The sequence below is a fragment of the Amblyomma maculatum genome, chromosome 9 (assembly GCF_055883805.1).
Source record: "Amblyomma maculatum isolate TAMU_Amacu chromosome 9, ASM5588380v1, whole genome shotgun sequence".
NCBI lineage: Eukaryota > Metazoa > Arthropoda > Arachnida > Ixodida > Ixodidae > Amblyomma > Amblyomma maculatum.
In genome coordinates this window covers 33,631,919-33,652,816 of record NC_139352.1, presented here as the reverse complement: position 1 = coordinate 33,652,816, position 20,898 = coordinate 33,631,919, and the positions used below count along the sequence as shown (strand labels likewise).

The window sequence follows — 20,898 nt, the reverse complement described above, 5'->3', positions numbered from 1 at the left end:
TTAACAATATGTCTAATTTGAGATTATTCGCAGGTGACGCGTCTTTAACGTGCCATAATAAATCAAGATGACGCAAGCGCCCTCCAACAAAACCTCAACACTATCAATCTTTGGTGCGAAACTTAGCTTATGCCTTTAAACGTAGCGAAATGCAAAGCCATGATATTTTCCCGCCTTCAAAGCCAGAATTCTACTTCATACTTTTCATCAACTCCCATTAGTTACACGACGCCATACAAATACCTTGGAGTGCACATGGCGTCTTCTCTATTATGGGTAACTCATATCGAAACCGTCTGCGCCGAATAATCGTGCATCTTGGGCTACATGCGGCGAAACCTACACAAATTATCGCAAGACATTAAAATACTAGCCTATAACGTTCGTCAGACCAAATCTTGAATACGCGTAAGGAATATGGGATCAATAGCAAGTATACCTCGCTGCTAACATCGCAGCCAATCAAAATCGTGCAGCACGTTTTGTCACGTCGACCTACTCTAAGCAATGCAGTGTCACTTCTTTGAAAAAAAAAAAAAAAACAAGAAAAAAAAAACCTTGGTCTGCCCGCTCTCGAACCGTGCCGTATTATATCTCGTCTGTGTCTTGTTCTTCAAACTTTTTGCTATCATCCAAAGTCCAGACACGAACTTCTAAAAACACGTCTAAGATCTTCCCGTGTAAACCCCGGCCAGTCTTGATCACGCATTCCTACTCACATGCTAGCAATGGATAGCTCCTTCTTTCGTCACGCAATAGTGCTATGGAATTCCCTGCCAGAAAACAGTCACTTGCACCCAAAGAACAACATTCCACTAACAGGTTAAAAATCGCTCTGAGTGACACGTTATTTTCCTTGATCAAACTTCACTTTTTGTCTTCTTATCTGCTTTTTATTTCTTTTTGGCTTGGTTGCTGTTATCCTCCTGTATCTATTGCGAAATTGTATATGTAATGTTAGCTTTAGTTACTTTTGTTTGCTGTCTTTTCGCTATGTTTTGTTCTTTGTCTCTTTGTTTTTTTTGTCAGCATTTTCAATTAATATTAAACATGTTACAGCTGCCTCCCCTTAGATAATGCCTTCGGACATTATATAAGGGGAGGCAACGGGAGGCAAGGGGAGACAAATATATAAGACAACGCACTTGCCAAATGGCACGTGCGTTGTTTCTTGTTTAACGCAGGGCGTGTTACTTTGCATTCCCGTGGTGAGATGCTCATGTGCATTCAAGTGAAGAGCCCGGTGTGCAAAGCGGCGACAGAGTTCCCTCGCCCTTCATTCATTTTTTAAGCCAATGCTTCGCTACGCCAGGTAAAGCCAAAGACTACGCGCGTGACACAAGCCGCTACTGCGCATGCGTCGTAAACATAGCAACCAGCTGCGCTCTTCTACAGGAGTTCCACCGCTGCACTCACTACAGAGAGGAGGAGGAGGGTAGCGGCATCCCATCCCAGCAGACGCGCACGATGGTGTGGAGAGAAGTGTTTTCCGCACTGCCCATATGTGTGACACCGCAGAGAGCTGACCCAGTAGGGCAGCAAAGCATCTGCCGGCATCGAATGCGCAGGGCATGAAAGTGGATTCTGCGTAGAAGGCCAGTGTTTTTAAAGCGCTAAACTGAAAGATGGTTATGCTCGGTGCAAAGCCCAAGCCCTCGTAGGCGAAACTTTCTTTATGAATCAATTTTTAAGAAAAAAAAATATGAAAACGTAACCTTTGCCTGATTACGCGCAGGTGTTTACCATTCCGTGGTGTCTACCCAAAAGTATAAAGGTCTATTCACACTTGCGACTAGATGAGGTCGTGCGACTGGTAGTAGCGCGACCAGAGGAGAGGAGCTATGTTCACACTTGCGACTGTCGCCTTCTCGAAAAACGAGTTGGGAGTAGGAAAGCTGCAGGGCGATGACAGCGAACGTCGGCAGTAGCCGCTTGCCAGACACTTCAGCTTTTTCAGGCGAGAACGCCGACGATGAATAGACGGTGTCAATATAAAATGTTGCGCCTGCGTGAAAAACCCATTTCTCAAAAGTTCATAGTACTTATCGGATAGTCCGAATATCTTTCCAATCTCCTCCCAGGCCATATCCTTCTCCCTGCCTTTAAATTCCGGAGGCCGTTTGTTGAAAAGGTGGGGGTATTCTTTAATTGCATTGAGAAGGTGCTCGATCGAGCACTCCGGGACCTCGCTGATTGGTGAAATGGTTTGCGACTAGTAGTCGCGCGACTAGAAATTCGAGCAGTGCCCGATCGGCCCGCGGCAGTCGCTTTTCGACCGATGCGACCATTTGCGACTGTCGCTTTTCGACCAAAACGGTCGCGCGACCGCTGCTAGTCGCAAGTGTGAACGGGCCTTAAGGCGCCTTCGTTTCCACAAATCTGTAGCTGAAAGTAAAAAGGCGGCGTTACACGGCTTATCATCGTAACACTCAAAGCTTTGACTCTACCCTAGGTTCAAGCAATGCTTAAACCCTCCCAATGTTTTTACTTCCCACATAGGAGAGCCAATGCGCAGCATAAATAAGGGTCTGAGACGAGAATTATGGTCTACAGCCACGTAAGTTTCACGTTGGGCGGCGCGTAAAAAAACGCAGTACTTGTTACAGTGTTCGCTGACCTAGTTACTTAAGGCATAATAGAAACGGGTTACTTCTATCAAGTAAAGATGAGATTCTGCGCAGGTAATCAACCGTGGCAAGACCTTGAAACACGGAAAAGCGGACAGCGCAGGGCACGCAAACCGGCAAGTGGCATTCAGACTTACTAAAGAGATGGCACCACAGTTCAGGATGATCGTCTACATGTTTCACAAGGGACACGTTGTGGCTGACTCGCAAGACTTTAAAATGGAAGAAGCCTGCTCTCCCGAATCAGAAGTGCGTCCTCATGTATCTGTGTCTCGCGAGTGCATCTTGCATGTATTCGCTTTGCGTGTCGGAAAGAAACTGTCAGGAGTAAGAACTATGTTATCTGAATTTCAGTCCAGTTGAGACAAATAGGTTACTTTTTACCAACCGCGGATCATTTCACTTCTACAAGAGAGCATGAAAAGTGCCGCCACTTTAACTGGTATATTATGGCGGCTATTTCGCGGTTACAAGTTATGAAGAAAGTCATGGCATTCGCTTAAATCAGTGCGCAGAGAGATAGTGAACATGCCATGTAGCTGATCCATACTGTACAAAGCGTTGGCATGAGAGACACAAGACAGGGTGTAGATCCCGGTCAAATGCCTTTTAGGTATATTGTTTGCTTTTTAGACGTAAAGTAAGCATCTTTAGCGTCGTTCAAGTAGTCTCCATCTTCAAAACGACAGTTACAATCATCCCTGGCTTCCAAGGATAATTGGCTTGAAGGTACATAATGTGCTTCGCTAGCGGCTCAGAACCAGGGAGTCGGGCTCGCAGACAGATCCAACGCTGACCTTCTCCTGACAGTTGGAGATAATGTCATTGCGATAGCTAGGATAGTCTCATGAGAAATGTACGTAGCCTTGCTTTCCTCGGTGTCATGAGAAAGGCGTGAAAAAACGGGCGGCCCTGAGCTCATTTCAAACCTGGTGGGTATTGCTGTGTTGTTGATTAATCATTTTTATTGCCATAAGGGAATCTGGGGACAAAGAGCACCAGAGACTGACAATAAAAGGCTACTATGTGAAATAGCAAAATGTCGTTCAGTGCTACGAATGTGCAAAAGAAAATAACACTAAATTGCTGCAAATATAATCTGGATTTTAAATATGATAGACATAAAATGATGGGATCGCCGAGTGAAAAAGGAGATAACATGTTCAAATTGAGGTACCTTGTAGGGTTTTCATGATCAGGATGGTGGAGAAATTCTTTCCGTGCATTACTACGACGCCCTCTCGTCTATGGCAAGCGACACTTTAACCTAACTATATACAAGGCCTCCAGCTGGATGACATAGGCTCATCTGTGAAGTGCCTCTTTGGTTATTGCATAGCTACGACTTTTCAGAGCTCAGTGGTACTCAGCATTTCTTGCTTATTTATATCATCTTCATGCGCGAGACAAAATCACCCCTGGAAGGGCGTCTGAAGTAGGTGGAAAAAACAGAATTAAGATTGTCTATTAAATTTATAACCACTTTTTCTGTTTGGTTCCACGCCTCGGAAAGCCATCTCCTTCCGCTCATGAGCTATTTTTCCAGATAGCATTATACAGCAACCTTGACGGAAAAGAACCCGGCACTGTAGGCGACATTTGCATCAAGGGAGACCCAAGCACAACCGTAGGTCTACTGGCCGTCGACAAAGCTGTCTACCTTATCAGCAATGCTGGTCAGCTAACGAGAGAAAAGGTAAGTGGAAAAAATTATTAGACTGTGCTTCAGTCTGCTTAAGAGCGGATACGGCGAAAGCCGCAGCACAGACCTGCTTTCGCTAGCTATATTGCCATTTTCATCCCTACTATCACCATTATCACTAGCGCAGCTGTCACCATCATCAACTAAATGTACCGTCATTGTAATCGCTACTACTAGTATTATTACTAACTGGATCTTCATTCTCTTCGCTATTATCATCCTCAACGTAGACAAGGGGAATTATGGTCGATTTCCGACCAGATCGACGTGGAGTAGTGAGCGAGATCGGCTGAAAATAGAGTGATAATGGTTCAGTTATCCGTGAAAATAAATCCCTTTTTTTATAATTTCATGCGGTGGACACACCCGGGGAACCCATTACGCGGACGGAGAGAAACTTCACCATGAACCTTCAAAAGTTTTCGTCCTAAAAGAATTACGAAGCAAAACCCTGCCGTGCGCTTCACCAGAGGTGATGCAGTGACGCGCGTAGCGCATTCTAATCATTACTAACCTACGGCACTTGTTTCAAGAAAACAATATTTCATGTATTCATAGATGACACATCATTCACAGTGTCGGCATCTAGGCTAATGTGTCTGAAACACCCCAGGCCAATGCCAACAATTTAGAATTAGAGCAGGAAGCGAATAACTTTTTTTTATGCACAATATGCTTTCATTTTAAATGTTTTAAACCAGAGAAATTTTCATACCTTGATACATTTGTATTCAGTGGGCATGTGCCTGTGTTATTACTGGCTTCTGAATAATCCAGTTCAGCGTGAATATTTATGTAACCTCACGTACACGGAGTAGACGTCCACCATTTCGAGTATGTGATTTACCGAGAAACTTTTAATAGGGAGGCACAGGTTGGGCGACTTATGTTTGAGCTGCGTGAGGTGGGAGTTCGGCGCTTCGTTCCATCTTCTGTGCGAAACAAAAGTCATTAACTATTATCGGAGTCATTCACGTCAGGTGGCACCACATGCACTGAAATGGGAATACTGAGATACCACGCATACTGTGATGTGCTGACATAATTTTCATTGGCAGGTTTTGAGGACACTTTGGTCGCACGACCTGACTTGTGGTCCTGGTGGAGGAGTTACATCGGCCGACGTCTTCGCTGACGCCGGCATAGTGATGATGTCGCGATCATCTGAAAACACTATCATGACAGGTAATTTCCAAACAGAAACTTTTATATTCAGTTTGATAGCCCCTTAATCACAGCGTGGTAATATTCGGCTGCAAAACGTGTAACTCAAGACCGCATTGATCACGAAGCACACTGAATTTAAGTGCATAAAATGTATAAATTCACGACGTGTCTCAAGATTTTGTTTCGCTTGCTGTTCATGTCCTAATTCCAGGTTAACTCCTTAATTTATAAGGCCAGCTTTTACATATCCTTCCTTTTCTGCAACTCCAAGGAACATTCTTGTGGTCAAGAGTTAGCTCGTTAACGTTCATCAAAGTCACTTTCTCTCACGATTGAGAGGCGGCGCTAGGCTGTCACCAGTGAAAAGCGAAAATTCCAGGTGAACATAAGCAGCCTTTTGAGCGGTAAAAAAAAAAAATAAGATTCAGTTTTGTTGCTCCGTCCCAACTTCGGTTCAACTATATCTTTGAGATAGCAGACCCCTTCTGGAAACGTCACTGATCATGTAATGCACAATGAAAGACCTACGTTGTTTCTGTTCTTAATTAAAAAGTTTAAAATTTCATCGTATCTATTTTGAAGTCATCAATATTTTCTGAAGCGCATTAGCCATCGCGTGATGGCTACCTAGTCAAACTTTTCATAGATCTGCTTTTCTGTTCTTTATTGTTGGAAATTTGTGCACAGGTCTAAAGAAATTTGCCCGCAGATCTAAGGACTTGACCTACAATTAAGACACATTTGTGGCGAGGTGTGATGCCGCTTAAGGTATGATTCGACATTCATTCCCACATTTCGTGTACTGCTTCTGTACGCGATAGTGTCTCGGCGCTTATGCGGCAAGAAAAGATTTCTCCTTAAATAGTGTGTCGAGTGAGCCAGTGATAAAATCGTAGCCTGTATGTTGCCGACATGGGAGGCCTGAGTGACATTCAATTGCTTTCTCTTTATGAGATAAAGGTAAACTGTCTGGCTAGTTATTTTTTTTTGTCATATTTCATCAGCATGCACCAGAACAAAGGCAGAGCAAACACAGCGCTTGTTTGTCCTTTGTGTTCTGCTATGCTCTGCCCACGGGACCAACATATGAGTACTTAAGTGTGCGCCATGTCGAGCCGCACGTGAGGAAACCATTCGACACGGTTTGGCTCACTCTGAAATGAGCGCATAGTGCGATACCAAAATAATCGCGGATGAGAGACAAAACAAAATTTAGGCTGTTTGTCACAGTAATTATTTTTTCTCCCAAAAGCTAAAGTGATAATTAAAAAGAGACACGCAGCTGAAAGCGTAAAAAATTATGTCTTGAGACGCCCAACAAGACTCCCGGCTACAAAAAGTATTTTCGCGCTTAATATGTTTTATTGGTATGGCATGAGAGTGAGTTGGTTACTTTGCAGTCTGGATGCGGAGGTCAACTTGCAGCTTTTGGAGGAAAAGAGGGGGGAAAAGTTAAATATATAGAGAATGCAAAGTAAAAGGCTTTCACCTATGCATGTGGCCAGTGAAAGGCTCTGCTTGGGACCTAAATGTGCTTTCATACTGGGCAATCCTACTGGGCAATCATACTGGGCAATCTTAGCCGCTTGGTCAGTGAATTTCGTCGCAACTTAAACGTGCTAGTTTTTCTGCCTTTTTCGGAAATATGTGCTTTTGGTGTGATGTTTTGCAAAATTATCAGTCGCAGGGCACGATCGCTGCATCTAAATAATACAAAAAAAACTGCAACTTCACTCGCATTGCGTGGTTGAGTGCAGAGCGAACTTGACTTCAAAACAAACCATGAGGACAGAGGAGGTAGAAAGGAAGTTGCGATCCGGTCCTTAAAACGCGTGGATTGGGGTGGAGGGGGAGCGGGCGGTGCTATGCCGAGCCTCTCCACCGAGTGCGAGCGAGTGATCCTAGCGACGCCACTGAGGTTTTTGAAAGGCATTTGATCTTGTTTCCAATAATCATTGATTGTTAAAGTTGTCCGGCATTGGAGTACCAAAGAAATTATTATCCTGGATAGAGAACTTCTTGAAAGGTCGTGTTCAGTTCACATGCGCTATCAACCGCAACATGCTGCCACATACTGAAATTGACAACTAAAAGGCAACATATGATGCAAGACAGCCCGAGTGGCGGAGACCAAAACCATGTGGGCCGAGTATTTGACGTTCATATCCGACGATGAGGTTTAGTTCGCTAATAGGGCTACAAAAGAGTGCTTTGTGAGCATATGCGCAGGTTTCCTTTTTTGTGTTTTCCGTCCATACCACCAATCATGCCTTTATTGCCTAACGTATGACACAAGTACGGTCTCATAAAATAAGTTATAAAATGCTTCTTGCCCACGTAGTCTCTAAGTGTAGTATTCATCCCTTCGCGGCCTGTTGCTAGCACAAGACCCCCACGATAAGCGCAGTCAGGATGTCCTTCTTCAAGGTTGCGTCGTTAGAGAACCAGCAGCGATACACGGAATTGGTTTTGCACTTACAGTAAGAGTATCACTGGATTTTCTCCGCCTTTCTTTCCAGAAAACAGCTGCACAGCCAGGATGCATCGCCACCGGAGGAACTTGCGAGAAGCAGGTAAAGTTAGAATGTGCTTTCTCAAAAAAGAAACGAACAAGTATTGATGACAATAGCCAAATATGTTGAGCCATTCCTAAGTGTAAGGCTGAAGTCATACGTAATGAGTTACCGGCAGGTAAATGCATGGAGACCTTACATTGGTAGCCCTAAAGGAAGAATGACATACGGTAAGTATAATTAACAAGAATTTGCTTAAGGCGTTTAAATTTAAAGTAGATATTTCAATTTCCTCCGTGACATTGTCCACGGGCTGCCTTAAGGCTTCGCTAAACACCCTGTGTTGCCCTTCCTCAAGCTTTTTAAATTGGGTAAAACGTTCATCGCAGGATTGTGCGAAATAGCTGCCCTGTCTCACATTTTGCGGACAGTCAGCAAAAACTCAAAATTGCGTTCACGAGCGGCGAGAAGTTTAAACAGCCACGAACAAAAGCACACATCTGGCGCTACGTTTGGCACTCGATGTTATTCAGGTGTTTGCGCGCAAAAAATATTCCAATGTTCTCCTTTGCGAGCCTCTTCTTAAAGAATCCCGAATCACTTTTCACAAATTGGTACGCAGTGCACCAGTGAACGATTTTGCCACATTCAGTGTGTACATTATTCAGTCAAAGAAATGAGAGAGCGGAGGACAAACGTAAGTAAGGAGTCTGTAGCGAAAGTAGCCACACACGAAAGTAACCAGCCCATTTGTATTGAACGGTTAGAACCAAGACGACTCTTTCAAATATGTGAGGACTGGTTTGCGGAACGTGGGGTAGGACGGAAACATAATGGCAAATGTAATCGTGCAGCTTTGTGATGGCATAACAGTGAGGGTAATTGGGATGCTTGAGAGGTGAGCGAAGAGGACACAGAAAAAGCATGCCGGGCTACGGATGGCTACGGAAGATGTCGAAGGGCTACCAGCGGTTTTTGAAATTGAAGAACCTGATGTCATGGAATGGATGAATTCGCAGGGAAGCACACTTACATACATGTAAGCATTATATTTATAAAGAATACTTTACTAATATCCCTGGCATCAAGTGACGTTTACGGCCTTTCTTATGACGGCTTACGACACAATCCGACACAATCCGCATAAGGTCTCGCAAAAGCAGTTGAAAGCAAATATAAAATTGAGCCGCGTACACACCTTCGTAATGTTTATTTCATTCTACTCGTATAATATACATCAATAATTTCGAAGAGCGTTGCCTGAAACGTGCAGTGAAAAAAAAAAAAAAAGAAGGCTTGCATGGTGTTCGAGAACCTATGAAGTCTGATTAGCTGGTAAATGAAAACTGCAACTTAAGCTGTTGAAAACGCTGGCAAGTTACCAATCAATATTTTTTACTGATCCCAGTTTACGCCGTTGTCTTTGGTTGCGTTTTCCTATTGATTGCACACTTCTAATTTGTCTAATTGAAGAGTGATAGGGCTCTTAAAGGCAAGGAAGGCTCGATTTGCATTCAACACACAGAGTAGATGCTTAAATGCCAGTGCTGTACACGGCTCCAAGCTGGAGGGGTGCTCCTTCCTTGCATGCCTATTCTTTCTCAGCAGTAACGAAATGCAGAAGTATTATTGCAGAGCGACGCCTAAAAGTGGACCTCCTGCCATTTCCATTGCGCAGCCGACCATCTGCCGAATGCTCATTTGTCTTCCAACGGAAGGTAGTTCTTTGAGTCAAAGCTAGCAGTGTCCAAATGCAAGCTTAACTTTGTATGACGAACAACGAACTTTTTGTCTTAACCGTATCATAGAGTATTTAATAGAAGGAGCTTGTATTTTGTTTCCTTCGTAGAAGGGTGTAAATGAGCACTACTTGCCATGCTGCGAATTGTAAGAATTCAGACTTTATTGCTACAAATGTAACAAGAAATAATGCATAAGCTCTATTTTACTTGCGGTTATGTTTCTTGAGCAAGAGCAACTAAAATTTTTATAGTGACCTTCGCAAGCTAAGAAAGAGTCGTCCCCGTTCAGAGAATATCCGAAATGAGAAATTCTGAACTGCTAAATGCCGACCTTGCATTCCCGGACTGTGGATACTGATATACCATGGAACAAAATAGATATGTATATTTGACCCTTTCGACCCCGTGGCAACATATGCGCATGTGATATAAACATGGCAATGAGCTCATTAGAAGGTCATCTGGGAAGTACACGCCATTTACATGTAGACCATCCTAGCCTTCTCTGAGGATTTTTTACAGTATTTGAACCTATAACCCGATATGTGTTCAGAACAAAGCTCCAAATATCAGCGTCGATGTATCTATTGTAATAGTGGAACAACAATTAGCTTTGTTTTCTCCAACTTTGCTTTCTAGTGTTCTCTATTGACTTGAATTAGGATCGTAAATATTCAAATGACTCTTAGGTCAATGCCCATCGATCACCATTGTTATAGAAAAAAAACTTGCTGCGGTGGACATTCAATGTATTGCTTACAGAAAAGGCGATATCGAACGTTAATTCACCATTTTCTTAAAACTGGATCTGTAGCAGATCATCTTATTAACTTCATCTGTTCAAAATCAGGTATATCAAACAAGACAGTTCTTGATTTATGTAAGGAATCATTCTTTGTGTAGGTGCCAGTGGGTATGTCAACAGCGGTCACCTTTCCGATGATGAAACGGATGTAAATTCTAGCGAGGAGTATTACGAAAGCGAACCGGTGGCACATTTCTTCAACAAACATGAGAAAAATGTTATTCTAGGAGAAAAAGGATTCCGTCAGGAGAGTATTTCTGAAGGTTCAGATTTTATTCTTATCCGAATATCCGCATCGCTACAAACTTGTAGGGTACTGGGTGCTAGCACAGTTCAAATGGAGGTGGCCACTAGAAGTCATTCCGATGATCTTGAAAGTCCTGAGGGCATTATTCAATGCATCAAATGTACAAGAGCACCTGTGAGCTACATTTTTGCTGTATTTATACACCCTGCATACAGATAACCACAAGGGTTTAAGAAAGTTTAGAAATTGAGGTTTTGGCATTCATTTTTACAAACATATTACCCTAACCATCAATATATGCCCAGGCATTATCTTCTCAAGTTTGTAGCGTTCTTTTTCTATTGATGGTCACACTTATCCTGTAGACGTTTAAGCCAGTATTAAATATTCTGTGCGCGTGCAGTAAAATACCTTAAAAACCAAATTCTTGCGGCTTATTGGAAGCTCGTACTATATGTGCATATTATTTATCAGTTCCACGCCAATTAAAAGGCATCGCAGAAGGCTGGACTTTGAGATATGAGTCCCACTGTTGAAACGTCACTGACCATGCAGGGCACCATACATGACGTACTTTGTTTCGTTTGTTTATTTAGATCGTTTCGAATTCAATCTTATCTATGTTGAAGACGTCCCTGTATTAGCCCAGTATTAGATTTATTAGCCATCGCGTGATGGCACCTGAGTCAAACTGCCCCTAGATTTTCGTTTCCGTCCTTAGGTATAGAAAATTGGTATACGTCCCTACTAATATTTGTCCGCAGATGTAAGGACTTGTCCATAGATCTAGAGGCATTTGTCTCTATAGGTAAGAATTTGCATAAGGTATGATGCCACATCTATTCAAACATTTCGTTTGCAGCTTCACTACGCAAGATAGTGCCACGGCACTCATGAGGCAAGAAAAGTATTCACCCTAAAACTGTCAAGACTGAGTCACTCAGTAGTTCACGCCTCTATGTTACCTGCATGGGAGGCATGTATCACAATGAATTGGTTTTCATTACAGAATAAAGACAGGCTGTCGGGCTAGTTGTTTTTCTGTCACATTTCTGCAGCGTGCGCCAAAATGAGGGCAGAACATAGAGAACACAGAGCTTGTTCGTGCTTTGTGTTCCCCTGTGGTAATCCCACGCTGTTGAAATATTAGTATTTCAGTGGGCGCCATGTCGAGAATCATGCCAACAAAACATTCAACACGGTTCCACCAACTCTGAAATGAGGACATTGTGCGACATCAGTAACAGCAGCATATGAGAGAGGACAGTCGAAATTGTGCCTGCTTATCGCAGCAAATGCAACATACTGCAACAACTGAAATTGACGACTAAAGGCCAACGTGATGAGAGAAAGCACGACAGAAGGAGACAAAATGTTGACTGCTTCAAGCCTTTCCACGTTTTTCTTTTTTTCAATTGCTTTTAATATAGTTGCGCTGACAGGCTTGTAGTTAAGCAGAGAGCAACTTAAGATGTATTAGGCCTGGTCGTGTTAAAACATGATGACTGAGTAGCCCACTGCAAGAAAGCACCTCCGAAGAAGCGCAGCCGAGTACGGCAAGCAAGACAACTGATGGTCCCAAAACATAATCACAAATATGAGTCATGGGTGAGAAAATAATGTGCTATTCTGCGAGAAATCAGCCGCATCAGCCTGTGAGGTTTCAAGCACACAATGGTGGAGACATATCAAAGAACAGCACACGTTTCAGGAAACGCGAAATCTTTTCCTGCCAATTATGAACATTTCACCTTACCTATTTCCTGAGCAGTACACCAACGAGTAATATTGTAATTAGTATACTACCGAAAAACAATATTTATGAAAAACGAAACATTGGAAACGAGAAAAAAAATTTACTTGCTTCTTTATATACAGGGCTCAGAGGAGAAATTTCGTGTTTGGATGCAACTAAATTTTGGCTTTCTGTTTGTACCGTAACAATGATGTCCACAATAAACAACTACAGCCGCCACATTCACACTCAGTTTCAAGGTGTTCAACTGAAAACAAAGAAATATAAATTTATATTTCGGAACTGGTGCAATGAAGGCGACGTAATTACTCACACGAGACTTGAAGAACGTTCAGCAAACGTTGAAACACCGAGTGTTTCACAGGGCGCGTTCTCGTTTAACACCGTTTAAATATTCAGTAACCCTTTTTATTGTCCAAGCATGATTCTGCGTGGTTTCCTTGTATAGCCTAATTGAAAGGGCGGGACTTAATGGACACTTAAGTGCCCTACGCACTGCATCTTGAAATTGAGTGTGAAGAGTGTAATGCAGTACATGACAGTGCATTTCAATTATGTCAGTTAATCTGCCAGAGCACACAAAGAGAATTAAAACTTTCAGCCTTAATATTTCGATTCGCTTTCCTTTTCTGTATGCTAACACGTGTTCGTCTCATTAAGTTTCAGTATTGATGCTTTCCGGTTTCGTTTCTCTTCCTCACAGGCCCACTCGCTCTTTTTTTTTTGCATTGTTTCCTCTCTGTAGCTTGCTATCGCCCGTTATAGCGAAATCTTACAGTGAGCAAAAGCACTCCAAGTATGAAAAACAACACAGTTTTAGGGGATGTAGAGATTTTCTTGTTCACGTAGGTTCTCGTTTCTCTCACTAGGGGTGCTCAGCAATGACGACCCATTCTTCCAACTTTGCTGTATAGTGGGCACTTTGGGCGACGTACATCGGAGACACTGCTCTACGAGGGAGGAGATCATCCGGCGCTACTTTAAGAGCCCGCGAGGCCACAGCTGTGCCGATGCCTTCGCACGATGCTGCGCCACGTCCTTCGGAGGCAAGGCTGCAAACTGCGGCAGAAAGTTATTTGCTATTTCCTATGTTTGCTTTCTTCACCACACTTGCACAGGAATACGAAATGTGAGCTGTATTATGGGACTTTAAATTACACTCTTTAGAAAACTAATCGAGCTGGCTATTATTAGGGTTGTGAGTCACTGCTGGATGTGTTGAGGATGTAATAAGTCTGAGTACTAGGCATGTTACTATGACATTGGTTGAATGCTTCTGATTGCGAGTGCAGGAAGTATAAAGAAGCCTTCGCTGATGTCTGCTTCGCAAGACGGCCCATGTGGTTAAATAAGGTTAAATAACATCTCCTCATTACTTCATTTTATCTGCATATTTACTTCTGTTTACCGCAGGCTAAGTGCCACCAACGTCAAGCTAAAAAAAAGCTTTCAAATTCATTCAATGGCGTAAAACAATGTTTGCTATGCACGGAAACATCTGAACAATCTGGTATTTGCACAAAATAAGTAACAGGACGCTAAAGTCATACGCAATGAATTTCTAGCCGTAAATATATAATTTTTATGAATCCAACCAAAAGCTGACAATGATGAAAATATCCAGCAAACGCCGTGGTCGGCGCCGATTCTTGGTAGTGTGCGTGAAATTAGAATTTGGTGTCTATAGAAGCACCGCTAACTTATTCCCACGGTATATGCGAAGATGTGTCTAACCATTAACTTATTACATGCGGGTCCTTATTCCGCCTCGCATGCTTTTGACAGTAAAGTACAATTCTGAGGGCGATGCGTCTATTTTTCCTCAGGAATTGTGAAGGGTACAGTTTGATTTTACGTCATGTTCGTTACGCGCACTGTTTTTGGAACGCACGCCGTAATTCTAAGCATTAAATAAATTATATGTGATGCCCATGATTGGGAAGTATCAAAGAAAACTGGTCGATATTGGCCTGATCTAGTACGCGCAAACGTTTCTGTTATGGTTTACGTGGGGTGACGTAACTATTAAAAAAAGTTAAAAAGACAGGAATCAGCTTTGTTTTGTGTTTAATTACATTCGTATCGATCGCCTACAGGGATGCATGTGCTCTACGAATGCATAGACCACTTAAGCGGCGAGCAAGCTTTATAAATTACAATAGATTACAATACTCTGTTTATCTTTACTCAGTTTTGAAGATGGCAGAAATTGCATGGACAAATCCCCCCGTCCCCCCTTCGAACAGAACAGTTTTCTTCTGTATGAAGGCTGTCACGATGGCAAGAACATGATGCCCTTTTGACTAAACGAGCCTCTTCCTTGTCAATTCTATCAATTTATGCTTTTAGACAAGCACCACATCATGCAAGACATTTCTGAATCTATTCATGGCTCAAACGTTTGTCATGAATAATGAACTCAGGACGTAGGCGTTAGATTGAGAGTGCTGTGAATCAAGAACAGATAGCAATTGAGGGAAAATAACGATTGACGCAGACGATTCCTTTGCACTTAACAATGTAATCATAACACCTTACCTATATAATCGTGTCGCTTTCTTCTCTTTCCACTTTAGAGCCTGCAATTATGGACCTACCAAGGGCCCGTTCCAACGATGCTTTCTCAATACTGAGCGAAACCACGTTTGAAGAGCCAGATTATTCACAACTGCAACCCAGACGGGACTTCATGCACACTTGGTTATTCGAAGAAGTAATCATCGGGTAATGACATCAAACATAGATCATCTTTGCGACAGCGGTTTTTTAGCCCGGCTTGTGGACTAATCTTTTTTGCTTTCAGTATATTGTCATGTAGCCGTGGCAGTGTAAGGTCAGCGAATGAAGAGACTGGCGTTGCAGATAAATTAACTCTTGATTGGGTTGACTTGCGCCCTCAAATCAATTAAGCAACTTGGAGGCTGCGATGAAGACAAGAGTGCTCCTTGTTCGTAGAATAAACAGTGCCCTTGCAATCGGCAGTGCTCAATTTAGTCGCCGCAGAAATAGCTTGACAAAGCAGCCAAGGGACACTGGAAAACAGCGGAACATTACGGAAACACTGTCCTTACATGTGATCATTTCAGCCTAATCTCGGCGAACCTCGCTCTAAAAAGAAAGCAATAAAGACACGTTTCACGATACCGAGCATGAACAACAAAAGAGCAGAAAATCGGTTAGTGCACCGCAATCACAGTGACATAGCCACGTGGCGGCGCTTGTTAAAAACAACAGAGGTTTGAGTGGTACGCGACAATATGTGCAATACCTCTAAGTCGCCAAGTTATGATCACAGATTGGCATAACAGGTTAACGTGCTCATGGAGAACGCTGAAAGGCTTACTGGAGTGTGAAGGAGGGAAATCTATTGCGTCAATTGTCTTAGGCTTGTGCAGAAGCGTTGATCTGGCAGTCTAATTGCTGTTACGTAGTTTTCATTTTCTTGCACATAAAGAATATCATTCCAAACAGAAAATGACTGCATTTGAGGAACGAAGTTTCAATCCTTAGATATACGTTGAAGTGTGTGACTTGAGCAACGCGTGACAGATGTGAAAGTAGCGCAACTAAAGCTGTAATCAGTTTTTCTGAGTAAATCAACAATCTTGACATTTTAAATACAAATAAAAGTACATGAAAGCATGTTGCACGACAAAGGAGATTTTCTGTATCCAAATGATATGTTTTAAGCTCACCTAACAAAGCGAAACATTGATTTTATTCTGCCTGCACCTTGAGCAGATCGGCGTATACGTAAACAGAAATTCCTTCTTTTCTTTGTGCTTACTTTCGGCGCGGCATTTTCGTTTGCCCCACTAGCTTCACTTCATGTGTTTGTGACCAATCGTTCAACATCACGCTTGGTGGCAGTGGACACCAAAAACAGCCGCTCACCCCCAATGGCCCTGCGACTGACCTCCAATTTTTCAAATGCAGTGCTTACAGCGGGTGATATCTATAATATCAGCGATATCGATGTCGGGGGGCAATAACCGATGAAGAGTCGAATTGCGGGATGCAACCATGTCTATAAAGACCATGATGCTTTTCTCTGTGAACGGGCGCTGTTTTGAGAAGCAAGCATAAAATATATTTTCTATACTGTCACTAAAGGTGCACTCTGCAGTGAATACAGGTGAATAATGAAATTATCCAAAGAAAGTGCTATCCCAAAATTTAACACGAAGTTCAGAGCGAAGCTGCCGTCTTTATCGGCAGCAAACAAATATTGTGCTTCGAAACAGTAGAACAAAAAGACATGGAAAAGGACAAACTCAACATGGTTTGGGCGGCATGATATATTGTGCGCTAACATGTCAAAATATTGAAATTCACTTAGCCTTTATATTTATCAGGATGTTGTAGAATGCGTTATCTTGAATCCTTACTCACAAGATACTATGTGTTATGTCCATACTAGGACGAATACCTTCCTGCTGAGAAGTGAAGTGTGTGGTACATGTGGCATATTTGTCCAAATTTTAGAGCACAGGGATGCACTTGTAAGCAGCCTAGTGGTTCCCTGCTAACATTATTGGATTAATGGAAATGCTTCCACTAGGAGAGAGCTGAACAAAAGAAACTCTTCATATATTAATGATGTTTGAAGCCTTTGTAATGCATTAGGACGCACCCTGCGGGGCTCAGATTCATACCTATAGGCTCTAAACTTGACAACGATTCTACGTATGTACTTGAATATACGTTGAAGGCAGTGCAACGGAAACGAGAACATAACGTTCGCCAGGAGGTACAGTGATCGTTACGACTGCTTCGAGAGATTGCTTAGGAGGTCGCATCGTAAAAGCGCAATACGAACATTGCTCGCTCCAGCAGAGAATTTTATTCCAGGGGAATACTGTATCCACGTGCGGCAACGTTTTTACACGGACTTACTCTAAACAAACTTAGGGGTCGTAACTCTCACCACAAGGCACAGAGACCGTCACGGCGCTTGTTCTCAGTGACGTCATTTGGGATGTAATGAGTGAAAGCTGCACGTGATTCAGCTGTACGAATCTATTCACACCAGCGGAAAAGTGCATGGCATGCTTGGACCCTATTTACCAGGTGCCCCTGTTAAAATACCGATAAATAAAGATGATTTTATATGAAGGCAAATGGGTACAGGGTAACAAAGTGTCCTCTCCGAAACAAATGATAGGTAAACACTAATTAGGAGTAGAACGAGAGTAAGATGGCTACACTTTATGAAAGAGCACTGAACAGTAGTAGAACGAAGAGCCTCAGTTCAAAATTCGAGCCAACGTGTCTATTAAGATTATATATTCTCTCATAGAAGCAGCGGGCTAAGTTTTCCGTACCATGGTACCATTCACATAGCATGTCTTTTGCTGCTGACATTTAAGCCTAACTTAGGTGGAACCCCTAAACTCTGAAGCTTCTACCTCCAGCGCCCATACAAATATCAGAAACTGATCTCCGCTCTTCTATAGGGCTTTTTTTCCGAGAGGGGCCTGCATGAGTACTCGGACAGTTTTCGCAGCAGCTGTAGCCCGGTATATTTCTTTCAAGGCAGGCAAACAAAACAGTCTGAATGTTACCTTCGTGCAATAATTAAAGCAAGCATGCTTTGAACCGCTGTTTTTTTAAGGCTGACAATAACAGAATGGGTAAAAGATATTTCTGATTATTTATTTGGTATGCTGTTACCACACCTGTGAGTCTCGACATTCGAGCAACAAGGTAATGAAAGAGAGAGTGAACTAAGCATCCAGCAGGGTAGATGGAGGTCGTTAAGTGGCTTGCGCTTCGAGACATACTTTATGAAAGCGGCTCGTCTGAAGTTTGAAGTCTATTCTTAGTTTCCTTATAAAATCACTAAAGGACTCCGAACCAAAGGTGCGTACTTGCACCTGACTAGGCTCAGAGCTCCATACAGTTGGTACACAGGGGAAACAACGCGGTACAGATAAAATTATTTTCTCCGCTCAAAGATGCAAACTAACAATGGAAAAATACAACAGTATTAAGCACTCAAAAAGCTGAACAAATTAAAATTAAAAAGGAAAAAACAACAGTAAAATGCACTCAAAACGCTAAATGCTTTTTGAAATCGAGGACAGTTTTAATTAAAACACTTTGTTCCACATCTCGAACAGCGTACGTTTAAATAACCAAGATATGGATGCCGTTCAATAACGGTAACAAGATCATTATTTTTGTTTAAAAGCATGATAATTTGGGATTGTAGGCTTTGCCCACCGTAATTTGTTCTCAGTTTTGGTAGGCTGCATTGTTTTTTCCGGAGATTAAAATTTTGATTTAGTCTCATATATGTATGTCTGTGCAAAGTTGTCACGGTTTTGCCTGATTTCTACTTCAACAGGACTACAATTCTAGCATTAAAGTTCGGCTAATCTTTCCGGTCGTATTGCAGTAGCTCTCGCAGACGTTTGTATGCAACAGCAATGAAGTGATCTCGCTCACTTCTCGGCATCAAAAGTCCCTGTTTCTCTATAACCAATCACCCTGCTTTTCCGCAACAAAGTTTCCTGATTCACGAACGATCTAACAACATCATCGATGTTACGTGATTTGAAACCGCTAAGGTTTGTTCGCCGGTCGAGAGGGTGGCGACATAACTAGGATCGGGTCACGACGAGAAACACAGCGCCCTAATAAATTGGGGGACGCCAACTAGTCTGAAAATTGGCGGTTAACCTGCCAGAGTGTAATCATTCAGTCCACTAATCTGTCTTTTTCCACCCACTGATCTTCCGTAGTCTATATCAATGAATTATCCAAATGTATGTTATTGCGGAGTAGTAGGTGGGTTACGGCTGATTTGTGAAAACAGGCAGGGGTGGCTAACCAGCCAGAGTGTAGTCATTCGGCCCAACAATCTGTCTTTACCCCGACTCATAGTATATTCAGTGTCTATGCGTTATCCAAAGGCATTTTATTGCGGACTAGTGGGTGTGTAATACCGATTATTGGGCCGAACTACAAGCCGCAACCTCCCATATTTAGCATGTTGGAGTCACATAACTTTAGCGTAATAACATTCCGACCCACTAATACCTATAAAGTAAATCCGATTGTCACGTACATAAACAAGAACTCTTGGATCCCATTATACATTGAGGAACCGAAAGCAGATTAGACAAACTTCTAAAATATACTAACCCTGCCCACTATTCCACATTATTCTACCTGCTTGTCAGCCTCGACGAGTATTCATGGTCCATTAATAAGAATAATTGCGGAGATTTATAATACTCTAAGCGGAGAGGGCCCATGGCCTTTGCAATCATGCGGGACAGATGCACCAGCTGGCTCTGGTCTTCAAACTAGACCTGTTAGCGCAGCCTCCTAAAGTTAAGCGAGGTAAATGCTCTCAAAATACTACACAACTGATGTGCTCGACATGCCTGCTGTACAGCGTAAGCTTTAGTAACAAAAGCAAATACACCTTGTGAATCACAGAAAACCCTTACACCCGTGAGGTAATTTTGTTTTTAAATCGCTGCAAATGATATTGCTTCCGTAAATAACTAAGAATAAAGATGGGTTGTGACTTCGCGAGAGTAAAATAAAAATATACTGAATTTAGATTTCGCGGGTGAAACTCTGTGTACTATTCAATCTATACAATCTGCAGAGTTGACCGTTTTATAAGCTAGATGTTCCCCTCGCCATTTTACGATTTGGTCTTGTGTCACAAAACAAGAAGTAGTGATTCAATTGTTTTCTGGAATGGTTTCAGGTACCTTCTATATCACATTCAAATAGAGCCGCCCCACTTCCTGCCCGATTGTGCTGCAGGTGAAGTGAAACCTCCACCAAAACTGCACTGCTGTTGCTAGAAAAGTGACAATTTGTTCGCTTTTCTTTGCAGAGCTGACGGCTGGTACAATTTTTCGGCCAGTACACCGCACAGTGTGACAACCTGGTCGATTGAGGCAGTGTCCTTGTCTCCGAAGGGAGGTGTCTGCGTGGCGAAGCCCGTCGAAGCAAAGGCATTCAAGGCAGTTTTCTTAGAAGTGAGCTTTCCTCCGACGGTCGTCAGGAACGAGCAGGTGGAAGTTGTGGCAACGTTGTTCAACTACGGCTCCGTTCGTTGGGAAGTGAGTAAATCCATGTGCACTCATCTCCACTTTCTCGTGTCCATATGGAGCTGATAGCGAGGATTTGCAGCAGTGAGCAAATCGTCCGGCCACTTTTCACGGGCGGCTAATAGTCGCAGCCCCGACAAGGGAATAGATCGATCTTTTCTAATGCTGCAAATGTGTCCAAGATGAATAATGAATTAACGCTACTCGTGAAATATGGCTGCAGATATCATTACAAGTGTACGGATACTGATAACGCTAACC

The 20,898-nt window shown here is 42.7% G+C and overlaps 1 protein-coding gene across 1 annotated transcript in view; it reads left to right on the top strand.

The window, feature by feature from the left end:
* LOC146178798 (venom factor-like) overlaps nucleotides 1–20,898 on the top strand; it is a 108,926-nt gene that overhangs the window by 50,395 nt on the left and 37,633 nt on the right. Inside the window, exons 12-18 of the mRNA XM_084580037.1 lie at nucleotides 2,682–2,876; nucleotides 4,174–4,323; nucleotides 5,388–5,514; nucleotides 8,016–8,069; nucleotides 13,429–13,605; nucleotides 15,136–15,283; nucleotides 20,421–20,649. Of these exons, the coding sequence (XP_084436163.1) occupies nucleotides 2,682–2,876; nucleotides 4,174–4,323; nucleotides 5,388–5,514; nucleotides 8,016–8,069; nucleotides 13,429–13,605; nucleotides 15,136–15,283; nucleotides 20,421–20,649 (1,080 nt within the window). The remainder of the gene's footprint in view (nucleotides 1–2,681; nucleotides 2,877–4,173; nucleotides 4,324–5,387; nucleotides 5,515–8,015; nucleotides 8,070–13,428; nucleotides 13,606–15,135; nucleotides 15,284–20,420; nucleotides 20,650–20,898) is intronic.